This window comes from Mycteria americana, chromosome 1, assembly GCF_035582795.1.
Source record: "Mycteria americana isolate JAX WOST 10 ecotype Jacksonville Zoo and Gardens chromosome 1, USCA_MyAme_1.0, whole genome shotgun sequence".
Classification (NCBI taxonomy): domain Eukaryota; kingdom Metazoa; phylum Chordata; class Aves; order Ciconiiformes; family Ciconiidae; genus Mycteria; species Mycteria americana.
This window is the reverse complement of record NC_134365.1, coordinates 52,067,865-52,082,160: the sequence shown is the minus strand read 5'-3', so window position 1 is coordinate 52,082,160 and position 14,296 is coordinate 52,067,865. Positions and strand designations below refer to the sequence as shown.

The following is a 14,296-nucleotide window of genomic DNA, read 5'->3' as shown; positions in this document are numbered from 1 at the left end:
GGAGCCTTCTTCCTTGCAAAACCAGGTGGAAACAGAGGTCTCGGGACATATCACTGCAAAACATCCATGGGTCGAAGGGAAGGCTGCCAACAGCGTGCGTGTGCCTGTGTGCAAGTTAGACCAGCACTAATGAAGTCAGGCATTACATCACGTCATTAGCTATGTGTTAGCCAAATCCCAGGAGACTTGATTAAAAAGTTTCTCCCAGCCCTTCTGGGCAGAAGGAAGCTGTGGAGATGAGATGATTAATGGGTATTTTTGTTGACGTAACAGCGGGCACAAATGCCGGTGCTCGGTCCTCTCAGCTTTCAGTATTCATCTCTAAATCACTGACCCATGGCATTCCACTTTCCACATTTTTCAGCCCCAAAAATGTGTGTCTGACATAAAGACTATAAATTTGTTTCCGTTACTCTTTAATGCAACAGTCCAGCCTCTTTATGGACCACTATGTATTCATGAACTCTGGTATTTAAAGGCGAAAAGTAACATGTATTTGACAAGAACTGTAAGATAGCCTTGAGTACAGTGAGAAAAAGTCTACATTTATTTACCTTCTGCATTAAGTACATCTACTCTGTTTCTTTTTTTTTGGGGGGGGGGGGTATTTATGAATTACAGAGCATGAAGTACTCAAGTACCTCAGGGAGACAACTTGCCTAAACTAGGTTCCACAAAAATGTAGGGATTATCTGAATGCTTTCCTTTCAGAGACCCTATTGACACAACCACACAGATTATTTCTCTCTGGGCTTTTCAAACCCTCACAAATGCACTCCTCCCTAAGACACCTTCACCGTTTCCCTTCTGGTCTCCTGCTGCTGGGGCTGCTCCCTGCACCCAGGGACCCGGCATCTCATGGGGGAGGCCGGCAGCTTTCAGGGCCGTAGCAAAAGACTAATGACTGTTAAATTAAATTATATGAGACTGATTACAGCCTATGCCTGGCACATTTCCAAGGACTGTGCCATGATCTGCAATAACAACGGGTGTGTGTGGTGCCATGTTATTCTTTCCGGGGCGGCCATGGCGTTGCCTGCTTGCTTCTGGCTCAAGGCACCATTATTGCTCAACCGCAGGGTAGCATTGGAAATTTAAAAATACCAAGGTCAAAGTAAATAAAGGAGTTGTTAAGCCATAATCTTTAAGGATACTTTAAAGATTCTTGTAGTCGAAGAGCATATATAATATTTACTCAGGAGTAGGTGTGTACCCGATAAAATGAGACGTTCTGCCGTTTAAAACAGCAATCTGATGACTCTTTCCCCTCGCCATACCTATCGGTCCTTTTCTTTACATCCCTCATGAATTTTTAAGCGTCAGCTACAGTACAATTGCAGACAATAAATCGGGGTTTATAATTGCCAAGGTTATTTTTGCTTTTCAACTGTAGGTTTTTGAGGGTAAATATTTGTCATTTCAAAAGGTTAGCTGGCAGCTGAAGAAACCACAACAGTATCACTAATCCAGGCTGGGGAAATCCAGCTCCGCTGGAGTCCCACTCACTGGGTTTTGATCCCAATCAGCACATGCGATGCTGGGACAGGCAACTGTTAATTCATATGTGCGTGGAAGTCACGTGCAAAATACTGCTATGTAGTCCAGGGTGGTAAACTAGCATTTTAATGATGCTGCTTACAAATCAAAAAGAAAGCAACAAAGATCAAGCTTGTGGAAGGTTTCTCTTGGTCCCAGGCTAGTGGTGCCCAGCCAGCCCTTCTCTCACTGGAGCTCCCTTGGCCGTGGAAACCCCCAGCCTCCCTGGTGGGGTGGCCACAGCACGTGAGGAGGCTTCGGCACACCGTCCCAAAGCCTCTCGCTGAGAGTCTCACGCTCTGCACCCATGTATCCACAACAAAGTGCCATCCAACACTGTATGTAGCTGCTTTATCTGCTGCTCAGCTGCTCCTCTGACCTTCCTGGAGGTGGGTCTCCTACTACCTGTGCTAAAGTGAGGTGCAGATTGGGTGGAAGGAGGAAAACAGGGTCTAAAACCAATACCCAGCAGCAGCAGCCCATGAGGGAGCAGTAGCTGCAGCTGCCAAATGTTGTATAATTAGTCCTGCAGTCCTTTTCTTCCTGCCATTGCCATAGCATGGAAGCACTCAGTCCTGTTTTCATGCATTTCTTTCAAAGTTGGTACAACGTGCTCACATTTGAGCTCTAGAGTCTCATTTCTGTGCTCGGTGCCTAGTGATGGGCTGCACTTTATGTCTCTGCATTGCTCAGCATGTTCCCACTGCAGCACATCACAGAGGTTTACTGCATTGTAACTTTGCCACCCAAAGCATCCAGATTAACGGCACTTAGTGTCATCTTGGACCTCCACCCAAGGTGCAAGACCAAAAAGCTTCAATTCACCAGCTGCCAATGGAAAGCAGGTCGGTGCCTTGGTAGCTCATAGGGGAGCAGCCAGGAAGGACGGGGTCCATGGGGGTGGGCGCGCAGCCCTTGTAGAAATGACCAACCTTTACAACACGTCTCTTTGCAGCTTTTATTAAAAAGTATAGCCAACTACATTCTCATTTTTAATTGCCGTTTTAATTGCCTATGAGCTTGCTGCTGTATTTTTCATAACAGCCTTTGTAAATTTAATATTCTTGCCTCACCATGGTGTTGCCACTGCCATTAAATTTTCCATTAGGAAAAAAATTGTGTGAAAGCATTATCTAAACCATAAAAAGCTCCATCCCCAATAGAGTTGGGCGTAAAACTCAGCTGAAACCCAACTGAAACAGGACGAAATTTCTCTCTGAGCAGTGGGTTTAGCTCACTGACTGCAGGAGAATAGAAGAGCTTTAAGTGCTTGATATTTCCCCCGAAGGGGCTGAAGAATGCCAGAAATACCCACCACATCTAGTAGGAAAAGAGAGCATTTGGCTACATGCATCAGGTGTAAAACACTTCACAGACTTCAGGAGAAAGGTATGTGAGTCTCGGTGAGCCCTGTTGAAAACTATGCTATTAAAGGTACTGGAGTTCACTGCCTGCAGCTAGTTATGCAGTTTGTGGAGAGGCTTTCTAATCTTTTAATTTTATATAATTATATTTGTTTGGGAATGGAAAGGGTGGGGAAAATTTGGGGATTACTTTGGCAAAGATTTTGGAACCGTAGTCGCCTCTAAGTTAACTGCCAATATTAATCTATCCTTTAATATTTTGAAACAACGCTCCAGGTATGTCAAATCCCTGAAACCACAAAAATGTTGTCAGAGCAAAATTAAATGTATGTGCGCAGCAATAAGTACTTTAAGAGAAAGAAAGGTTGTTTTGCATGCAGTGGCTTTTCTGCTTTATTGCCTTCACAGCTGCAAAATAAAAATATTCATATTAGGATTTGATGAAAATTTTCCCTCCAAACAAAATTTTCTCAGGAAATCCAGTTTTTGTGTAAAGGGAGTTTTAGACAAAAGTCTCTCAGCAGGTAATTTTTTGCCATAATGCACAAGGCTGACCATAACACGTCCTGGTCAGAGAACCAAACCCTGAGGGAAGGAGAAACTGGTCCCGCAGGGCACCGCGTTGCCTGCTGGCCAGGCCAAATGGTCGGAGGTTTGGCTCACACTTTTGATAACTATATGCCTGATCTTTGAAGAGATTAACGTCTTTGGGGGGAAAAAGATTGTAGTCTTGCAACAGACACTAATTACATTTATGCAAAAACAAATCGTAAGAACTAGGCAAGGAAAACTTCACACCACCTATTTAGGGCATCCTTTCTGATTTGTGAGAATAGCCATTTTTCCCAGTGTGTCCCAGTACGCTTCCAGTGCATCGTTCTGCTGCAAGGGGCTGTGGGGGAGGGAAAAAGAGCAGCTGGCGTTTCTGACATGCAGTCTGCAAACCCATGTCCTGGAGTATATGCAAAAGTATACCTCTGAGCTGTCGGTGCCCTCACTCGGTTTTTTTAATGTTTTGAAATGATGGCTTTAGAAGAAAATCAGACAGAGACAGAGGGGTACTTTTTGCTCAGCCTCCACTTTAATTAAAATGACTGTTCTGAGGGGTTTTTTTAACCTTCTGGATGCAAGACAGTTGTTACTACTTTAGAAAGCAATTATGCTCTGATTTATTTTTCCAATGAAGCACCCACAGCTGCTTAAACATCATTGTGAGCCAGGCACGTCCCTGGGTACTTGGCTGGACTGGGGTCCAGATGCTATAAGGAAAGTAATAAAGGCCTGTTTGGCAAGACATAATGCAAAACCAAGGCAGGTTGACTAATTAAGATACCTCATGGAAGTTAAAGTCATACCGTTTCTAAAGGGAGATTCCGGTCAGATTTATACAGGCAAGAGGAAAAAAAAGCCCAGAAACATCACTGTCCCTAGGCAGAGCGGCGGTTTCGCAGGCATTTCCTGCGCCTTCATCCCGCAGAGCTTTTGCACTTACAGATGCTCTCTCTTCCCCCACGGTGTCCCCCGCAGCCTGCTCCTGCCACCCCCTGGGATCGGCCGCGCTCCCCCTGGGTCCCCGCACCTTCTGTGACCCCAGCACCGGCGACTGCCCCTGCAAGCCCGGTGTGGCGGGGCCCCGCTGCGACCGCTGCCTCCCCGGCTACTGGGGCTTCAGTGCCTACGGCTGCCGCCCCTGCGACTGTGCCCACAGCTGCGACCCCCGCACCGGCGACTGCCGCAGCAGCAGGTGAGTTGGGGGTCCCGGCCACCCCCGCCAGCCTCAGCAATCCCCCTGCAATCATCTCCATCCCAGGAACGGCACTGCTCCGCCCTGATTTATGGATGGCACACGGTCTGAAAAATATCCATTATATAAAATATTTGGGGTTTGGTATGGTTAGGAATTGGGGATGGAGTGGGAGCTGAGGCTGCAGTTCACCTGGATGCCTGGCACACTGTAGCAGGGCACCAGCAAGGCTGGATTATTGGCTCTTGGTGCTGGTGTTAATGCATGGAGTGTTTTCCATAAGCTTCACCGTTGCTTCCTCTCCATGAGCAAAATGTGAGCCTCGGGGAGATCTGAGCAAGATTAAAGGTTAATCTTGTTCTCTTGCAACTCAGCTTGCGTTGACTGCGCTGGACTTAGAGTCAGGCTCTGACTTTTAGAAGACAGCACATTTTAATAATACCCAACTCTCCGGATCTTATATGTTGCTTTTTATTACCACGCTGGGGATATTTATAGCATATAAACCCCTATAAAGCATTTTAAACCCAAAATGGATTCATGACCCACTCTGACAACACTCAACCTGTTCACTTTCCAAAACTGCCCCTTGCATTTAACACCACCAAGACGTGCAGTCACGTTGCTCCTGGAGGACGGGTTGGTAGTGGCCCTGCTTTCCGCCGGCTCCAGGGGAAGGCTGACCATCTCCCTTTCCCCCCAACAGCTCGGACGTGACCTGGCACCACGAAGCACCTCCTTTCCAGGCAGTGCTCAACGAGAGCGAGCCCGCCTGGGGCTGGGAGGACGAGCAGGGCTTCTCAGCACTCCGGCACTCCGGTAGGACAGCGGTTTCACATGTGTTTCCCTGCCCCATCCCTCCTGCCAACAGCCAGCGCGGATACAGTCTTCTGCACTTGCTTGTAATTAGTGCCCTGGCAGTTGCAGGATGGGATGGACGTTCCCACTTTAATGTCCTGTGCGACCACCTCCTTCCCCTCCATGAGCTGGAGGAGCCTTGTGGCTTGTCCCATCAATGTGAGGACGTGCAAACCCTTTAGGAAGATGCTCCACACTGAAAGCCTGCACCCAGCACTTAGCTGTCGGTAAGGCAAGAGTTGCCTGCCTGAATTTGCAGCCCCAGCTCTGAATTTCAAGGCTGAACACTCTCTTTATTTTGTCCGTCATGTTTTAAATGTGTCTTTGTATTCACTAGAACTATTACATGTTGGGCAAACCAGCAACATTATTTAGAGGGTGGTTTTTGCCACTTCACGGGCAGGGAATTGGAAATTTCCAAATAAAAATTTATTTCCCCAATACCCACAACAATTTTGGCATCAATTGCAGCTTACGATGCAATTTGAGATTGCCTAGCGTTTCAGCTATGTGTTCAGCTGGGGAAGTTATTTCCCCCCCAGTCTGGAGGAGGCGGGTGCTGTGTGAGGTTGCTGCGAGGCAGTTTGTCCCCACGGTGCAGCGTCAAGCCGTCCTCCCTTGCAATTGCTGCATGCAAGCAGGCAAACGTCATTTCCTCCGTTTTCAGAAAGTGGCATGATAAAATCTCGAAGATACAATAATTGAGTTAATTGAGGGGAAAGCTCCATCATTTGTCTGGGCAACTTCATTTTAAACGTAAATAAGTATATCATGTTATTCTTTGTTCTAAGATCACGGAAGTCATTAATCTGCCTTAACCTCTGCAACATTTCCTTTTAAAATTTTGTCTGGTACATTACAGTGTGGAAAATACCACGGGGAAAGATATGCGTGTTATTTGCATCCCAAGGCAAAATAATAAGGCCTTTGTTTCCCTTCTCTTCAAATTGTAAACAAGGAATAATTGCCCTTGGACTAAGATTGTATATTCAGCTTGGATCTGAAAATAGGGCTTTTTTTTCACGGGGCATATGGGCCACGTGAAAACCTCTGGCAGGTCCCAGGCTCTGCTTGCGAAGGCTCCCGTCTTTAAGTACAATCCACAGCTGTTTGCTTCCTTCTCTTTCCCCAGGTAAATGCGAATGTAAAGAGCAAGTTTTAGGGAATCCCAAGGTCTTCTGCGGGATGAAATACACCTACGGTGAGTTTCGGGTGAGGTGGCAGGGGCGTAAAGGGAGGTGCTGAGCATGAAGCGTGAGAGGTGCTGCTGTGTGCACCCCTCCGTCCCTGCAAACCCATGGGCTACTTAGTCTGGGGGCAGATCTTTGACCTTTCCAAAATGTATAGATATCATGGTGCCAAGTCAAGGTGGGTGAAGCGTCTTCCTCTGTTACCCACCTCTCTTGCTACCAAAATACTCTTGTGCCAAAATCATGGGAGGACAAGAGCTGGAAGGGTCCCTAAGAGGTTGTCTAGGTCCGAGACAGACTGGAAAGCACTGTTACCAAAAACAGGTCACTAAAACTCTGTCTGTAGACTAGGTGCCCCAAGAACAGTCTAGAAATCACTAAATCTGAATTACACTGAATGTAAGGAGGGACAGTGATCACCACACAAGCCATTACATGGAGAAAATGGCTCCGGCAGCTACTGGGAGCTTCCCCCTGTCAACAAAGTTCAGCTGTTGCAATGGGGTGATGTATATCGTCTATGTGTCTATTGGATTTAAATGAATGAGAGGAGGCACTTTGTTTCCCAAGACCTCTCCGGTGTGTGCCAGTGAACCACCTCCTTCATACCACAGCAGAGCAAGGACTGCTCTGTGTAGCACTCCCTTCCTTCGCAGTCTTCCAGGGGTCTCTTGCACCTGTTTCATCTCACACTGAAGTTGAAAATGCACAGAGAGATAACCCCTGCCTCTGCAGGCTGCGGAGCAACCCACAAAGGGAGGTTCAAGGGGCCGCCCTGAAATATAGCCCTGGCTTAGCGATATTAGGAAAAAATCTGATTCTGCTTTGCTTTGCTCCCTGGCTGTGATAGTGACTGTGTTTAATCTTGCGAAAGATAAGAAATTAAAAAAAAAAGTCACAAAACCCCCAAGTTCATAAATCTTATCTAAAGTGTACTTAGGCTTCCCACCCTTTCATCACTCAACGTGCAAAGGTGTCAGCTAAACTGGAGAGACAGATGAATTACGGGGCTCATCAGGAGCTTCAGGAGGCCATACTGTAGGAGGAGAGGTTTCCCTGAGCTTTGAAACCTGCAGCGCTGAATAAAGCACCGCCATATGGGGATACCTACCAGTGTAGGCATCAGCGCAGCCGGGAGGAGGCTCACGCGTGGGACCTGAGCCCTGAGCCTCCACCGCACAGGGGCTCAGCAGGTGGGATACCAGGTGGCAGGGGTGTGCCTGTGGATATCTGTGAGCTCAAAATACTCCACGATTTGCCTCAGTCCCCACCAACGTCTCCGTCTCTGCCCCTGCATTTGGATTTGGCAGTTCTGCAAAGCGGGAGGACCGGCAGCAGGAGTGCTTACCAGGGTGGGATGGGTGCAGCCCCTCATGCCCCTGCCTGCTGCCTGGCCTGCCTGGGCCAAGACTGGCAAAGCCTCCAGGTCCATCCCTAAAAGCAAGGCTTTCCACTTGATTTCCAAAAGTGCTAAGGAAGCCAAAGTCTTTGCTGAGCTCCAGGAGAAAATGGGGCCCTCACAAATTTTGAAAATCAAGTCATTGGACCTCTCCCACTGCCCACGTGGCAGGTCCAGGGCCATGGCCAAACCAACCGGCAGCGTTTCTGCCCATAGGTATGGGGACGTATGTGCCTTCCCAGCGGCCGCGCTGACCCCGGGCTCCCCAGCAAGGAGCATTGGGCTAACTCCACTGTAGCGAAGTAATTGTCCTCACTGCTTCACCCAGACACCTCCATTAGACCGAAAAAAAAAAAGAGAGCACTGTAAATAGTTTATATATTCCTGGTTTTGAATTCATGTCTTCCCAGTGATCAAGACAAAGATATTGTCAGCTCATGACAAAGGCTCCCATGCAGAAGTCAATGTGAAGATCAAGAAAGTCTTGAAATCTACAAAGCTGAAGATCCTCCGGGGCAAGAGGACACTCTACCCTGAATCCTGGACTAACAGAGGCTGCACTTGTCCCATCCTCAATCCCGGTAGGTTTGACTCCCGGAGCAGTACATCCCCACCACATTTACACAGATTTCATTCCCACCCCTCCATCCCCTCATGGCAATGAGCTGAGATTGCAGCCCAGTGTTGATTAAATTATCGGCTGTTACCTCATTTGGATTCCAACAGCAATCTCCATCAAATTTGAATTTTGTAGAGAAAAACTTGGTTCACTCTATGGACTTTCAAACATGCATTTCTCTTTATGAAGCATAATAACAGTCTTACAGCTTTATCAGTCTCAGTCTGTTCCCGGAGGGAGGGAGGTGCATATCACGCCACAACTACATGACATATCTTTTCAAAACTAATGCTAATTTGAATGCATAAAAACACATTTAAATCTAATTTGAGTCATGACATTGTACTGAAGTTTTAATCTGAACTCAGGGGAAGGTGTCTCTCTGAAAGTAACACTAGTTTGCACCTACAAGATTTGGAAGAGATTCTCTTATGCAGTGAGAGGGCAGCTTTGGCTTCACAGTTTTTTCTCATCTTCTTTCACTGAAATGGAGTATAACCAGTGGTGGCTGAACAGTGCATGCCATCTCCGGTACGGACGAGGAGATGCAGACGCAGGTTTTTCTTCAATAGAGCAAAACTAAGCTCCAGCTGCCACACCTTTCTTTACAACTCCGAGATAAACCAACAGTTACCAACTAATTCAGATAAAGGGTTTTCTTTCCATAAGGCGCACACATCACTTGGAAATCACCAATCGAAATGTCGACTTCAGTGCTGAAACGTCCCTTACGTGTGCAGAGGTAGGAATTTCCTTTGGGGGGAAAGGGCTGTCTGCGAGGCTGTGTCACGCAGAAAGGTTATTCATTGATGAGGTGTTTGCAGTCTTCTTTCCTCTCCACCAGAGTGACCGTCTTTGGCTTTGAAGGCAAGCTGCCGTGATAGCACAGCTGTAGTCAGAAAGTCTTGTCAGGTGCAAGGGTCGGATGAATCAGCAGCGTTAGGCAGGACTTTGCTGTTTAAGCACAGTAAGACTTTAGATATTGGTAAAACACCATAAATCTATAATTAAACAGATACAGGTGTTTTATTTTTCCCTATGCAATGCAAACGCAAGCAAGAAAGCCTTAATATGAACCTGGAGGAATGCTGTGGAAGCTGCCAGACACTGATAGTGCAGGGCAGCCCTGCACCTGACGTGCAGCTTTGCAACTCCACTAACTTCGGAGTAGCTTCACTGATTTTCCCCAGCAGAGGAAAAGACAGCATTAATCACAGAATCTATGAAGATCTCTTGGACATCAGCAGAAGGGTGGAGGTGCAATTGTCTTTAGGGACAATCCAGGCGTCTGACACATTGGGTGTTACCCCCTTGCCAGCTCTCATGATCTACACTGCAAAGCTTGGTGTTTTCTTGAAGTGCAGCTGCTGGAGTCCCATGAGTATAAATTAATCTCAGATTTCATGTTGGAAAGAAGTTGTGAAGTTTCGTCCTAACAGGAAACTTGAAAACATCAACTGAATGCATCTTTATGATTCAGTCGTTTCAAAGTGGAAAAAAAGGATCCCAAATATTTTTTAAAATTTCATTATTTTCTTTAGCTACCACATTCATTTCTGGATGGTCAGCAATACTATGTTAGCAGATTTAACCCTCTATCAGCATAAGAACTTATGACCTCCAGATGAATAAACCAACAACAGCCAGATAAAAAGCCAAGCTGACATAAAACAATTTCCTGACATATAGCTATAATGGAAACTCTAAGCATTTGTCAAATCTCCATGCGCCTATCTTCAGATTATAAATGTGCTTAAGTTCATACAAGAAGATTTTTCACTGCCCTTGCACACCTTCCCCTGTGGACGCACCCACAGAGGCAGGCTGGACTTCTGGTGGGACACCGAGCTGAAAGGTTTAAAGGTCTCAGCTGTCTGCAAGGGAACAGGAGCCCTTCCCCTCGTCGGCTCTGCCAAGCACAGACGCAAATAAGCAGAGAGCTGCCTGCCAGCAACGCAGGGCAAAACTCGCAGCCTCAAGTCCTGGCTTGCGGCATCTCAGTCATTCGATTCCTTTTATTTTTACACTTCTGTAACGTTTGGTTGAAAATCTAGAAAACCCTACTGAATCAGCAACTACAGCAATATTTGCTTGCTCTCTGAGGATGCGAGCCACATTTCTCTCTCAAAGGAGAGAGATTTAGGAGCCCTTGGAGAATGATGTTTATAACAGCAGGCTTGACACAGCCAAAACGAACGTCTTGCAAAGGGTGATACTGCCATACACATATCCTGTGTTTACTTGGCAGAAGAGAGGATGTGTGTGCCCAAAAACTCAGATGAAGTAGATAACAAATTGTATTGAATTAAAGAAAAACATGCTTGACCTGTAACTAGGGGACACTCTCCCTTTATTCTGAGCTACAAAATGAAAACCCAAGAAAACATGAGCGTACTCCCTGCTGTGGCCAGGATGGAGTGGGGTGACCGAGAGCACTGGGGGACACCCATCTCCCCCAGGCTGGTTCGTACCGCTGTGTGGTCCTCCCCAGACCAGGGCGAGGAGGAGGGGAGTACGGGGGGGGGGTCTTATGCTTGCTGTACCCCAAGCGTGCTGCAGCAGGATGCTGGCCCTGGCAGGGAGCGCCTCCTGCCACAGGAGGAATTATCCTCGTTGTTATCCCGGTTCATGGCACGTTCGTGGTCCATTTAGGCCGTTGGGATCTGTGGCAGTGTTTCTTTAGCTAATTCAAGCCAAAGGCTTCGCCCTGTCCTCCGGCTTAGCAGTTATTGCCTGGCTCCAAGCGCTCTTTGAGTTGTGCCCTGAAAGCCAGGCATGGACCTGGATGCCCGGGGCAAGCCTTGCGGTGGGGTGCTATGGGGCTGCACTCCAGCCCTTTCTGGCACTTTCTGGACACCAGGCGAAGTTTTGCCAGATGCTGCTGTCGTGTCTCTAAAACATCTGGCAGAGGCAGAACTTAATGCAGCTCTTTTCAGCGTGACTGCCAACCCCTCAGGCTCTTCTGGGGTGCTCATGCCAGCAAATCTAGTATTGCCTCTCGGCAGGGTCCAACGTGCCTTTGCCTGCAAGGGGGCACTGGCCATTTTGAGCAAGACACCAGCACTGGGCCATCCTGCGCTGTCATTGCTGGACTGTGCCGAACCGACTCATTTCCAGGCCCAGGTATATTCAGGGAGGGGTGAGGCAGGTGGCTGCCAAATGAAGGTCCTAGCAGTTCCCAAATGAGGTATAAAAACTTGTAGTGCAGCCCCCAGAGTTCAGCTTCCATTTATATTTAGAAGCTAACAAAATCAAAGTTTGTATACTGCATCTCACTGACAGATGCTCCACAGGGGTCATTTTTCCATAGATATAGATAGAGTTATAGATATACAGATATATGAGAGAATCAACATGTATAAATATTTCTTCATATAAGTGCTTTTTTACATGAGACTAGGTATCCAGGCTGACTTTGCAGTGTCAATAGGCCTCTTAAGCGTAATGCTGTGCAGTCCCTGACCGCTTTGCTGGTTTGCAGGCTTGGAGTACCTCGTGGCAGGACACGAGGATGTCCGAATGGGCAGACTCATCGTCAACATGAAAAGTTTTGTCCATCAGTGGAAGTCGGCTCTCGGAAGAAAGGTCCTGGAGATTTTGAAAAGAGACTGCAACTAGAGGTGCACGACTGCCTAGGGCATTTCTTTATGCACAAAATGCAACAGCCTTCACAGAGAGAAGACCTCTAGGATGAAAACTGGAATGTAAGAAAATAGTGCCAAAACGTGTAGCGAGGCATTCAGAGTTGTAGGCGCTGTCTAATTTAACCCTTCCTAGCCAATGTTCATTCACTCGCCTGTAGCTTCCTTGCCAGGGGCTTGCCTGAGCCCAGCTCATCATTACGTTGAGGGAAACAAAAGGAAGGACGGACGCTTGTCTTGCTCCGGTGCGATGTTGGAGCAACTCCTATGAAGCCCCTGATCACCCCAGACTAAATTGCCACTCTAGAGAGGGAAAGCATGCCCACAAGCTACGGCTGAGAAGCAAAACACCGCTGCCAGTACCGCCAGCGCGGATCCTGAGTGACTTCCAGAGGCTCCCAGAGGATGCTGTGGGGAAGGCGATGGCTGCAGCACCTCTTTAGACCGCTCTTTAGAAACACCCCCTCGGGTTAGGACACGGCACCCGTCAAAGAGAATCGGGCACCGCCTGCTTTTAACCTGGTCACCCTGCTGAAGGTTTCAGGGGCTACATTCTCTGCCAGTGCTGGTGAGGATGGAGCTGCTGGAGTGAATCAAATCCCTCTGCCTTGGCACAAGCGCGGCGCGAGGCGGAGGCCAGCTCTCCACCCACCGCACGGCCGCAGAGAAGAGCTGGCTCTGGAGGGTGCAGTGTCTCTGAGCTTTTGTCCTTGAAGTGTTAAAAAACGAACCTAGCCCTAGTGTAAATATTTCATTGTATAAAGCACTTTACTACCTGGCACTTCACAGTGCAGGAAGTCTAATTGTGTTGGGGAAAGAAGAGGTTGAAGGTGGCACGTGCTCCCTGAAACAGAAGCACTCCTGAAGACCCCCCTATTTGGACGGTGTTAACAGTATAAAGGGAATGGCCAGCCTGGCACTGGCCACTCAGAGTATCTGAGGATACAATCTGAAAGATAAAGCATTTGCACTGAAGTCCCAGCTTCAGACCAGCACTTGGGCCCCATGGGCAGGACTCCAGCAAGACTTCGCAAGCAGTGTGAGAAGAAGAAGAGACTTTGAGACAAAAAAATGCAATTGCCAGAGGAGAAAAACTCTGCCTGCAGGAAAAGGAGTGGATGCGGAGAATGGAAAGGACTCGCATTCACATATCACAACCCAGCAATTCATGGTGGTCCTGGAGTTTATTTTATTTTTATGTTAGTATTTAAAACTGAACATTTTATTTGTTTTCTTTTGTGTTATTGTTTGCAATATATACAGCCATTATACTTCCTCATTAACACCAGTATGGAATATAGCACAGTTTACTGCAGTTTTCAGCACTAAAATATATCTTTCCTGTAAAGCATCTTTAAACCACATTGCATAGAGTGTATTTTGTTCATGAGTGTGAGGGGAAAGAAAAGGAAGACATACAATACCAGAAAAGTCACGAGTCTACCAATCTGCTTTACATATGTATTTTTCTTTCAAGGTCCTGTGGACTCACAAAAAAAATGATACTATTTTGGTAATTTGTTTTTATATCTCATGTATGTAATAAATATAATATGATTTCAACATCTTCATCTCCTGTTACTGCTTATGCCACTGGCAATGCACTCTTCGTGCCTGCACTACAGAGCACAGTGAAGATGGAGCTGGGTAGGGAGAAGCTGCCATGAGGGATATTTTCCTCTCTGGAGGATAATATTCACCATGTGGTAAAAAGCCAAGTAGCATGGATGGCTCACAGAAATCCCATTTCACCTCTGTTTTGGGAAGTTTATAAGCTTTTCTGGTAAGAAGGGGAATTGTACCTAAATATTTCCAAAGCTGGCCAGATTCTTGCATCCACACAGGCCTGATGGCTGAGCTGCAGAGGAGTTACCCATAAAAACCAAGCCAGGGATGGTGGAAATCAGGCTCACTCCCTACATTTGAAACATTTGAAACCGTAAAG

At 47.1% G+C, this 14,296-nt stretch overlaps 1 protein-coding gene across 4 annotated transcripts in view; it reads left to right on the top strand.

Annotated features, from left to right (window-relative positions):
- The window catches only part of NTN4 (netrin 4), a 50,608-nt gene extending 36,698 nt beyond the window's left edge, over nt 1-13,910 (top strand). For 3 of the 4 annotated variants that reach the window (XM_075497328.1, XM_075497334.1, XM_075497344.1), the window contains exons 6-10: nt 4,428-4,644; nt 5,351-5,463; nt 6,635-6,703; nt 8,502-8,672; nt 12,192-13,910. In XM_075497328.1, coding sequence (XP_075353443.1) covers nt 4,428-4,644; nt 5,351-5,463; nt 6,635-6,703; nt 8,502-8,672; nt 12,192-12,328 — 707 coding nt within the window. In that variant the 3' untranslated portion in view covers nt 12,329-13,910. Of the gene's footprint in view, nt 1-4,427; nt 4,645-5,350; nt 5,464-6,634; nt 6,704-8,501; nt 8,673-12,165 lie in introns of all 4 variants that reach the window. The other variant, XM_075497339.1, reaches the window with a different exon arrangement.
- Nucleotides 13,911-14,296: the final 386 nt, after the last annotated feature.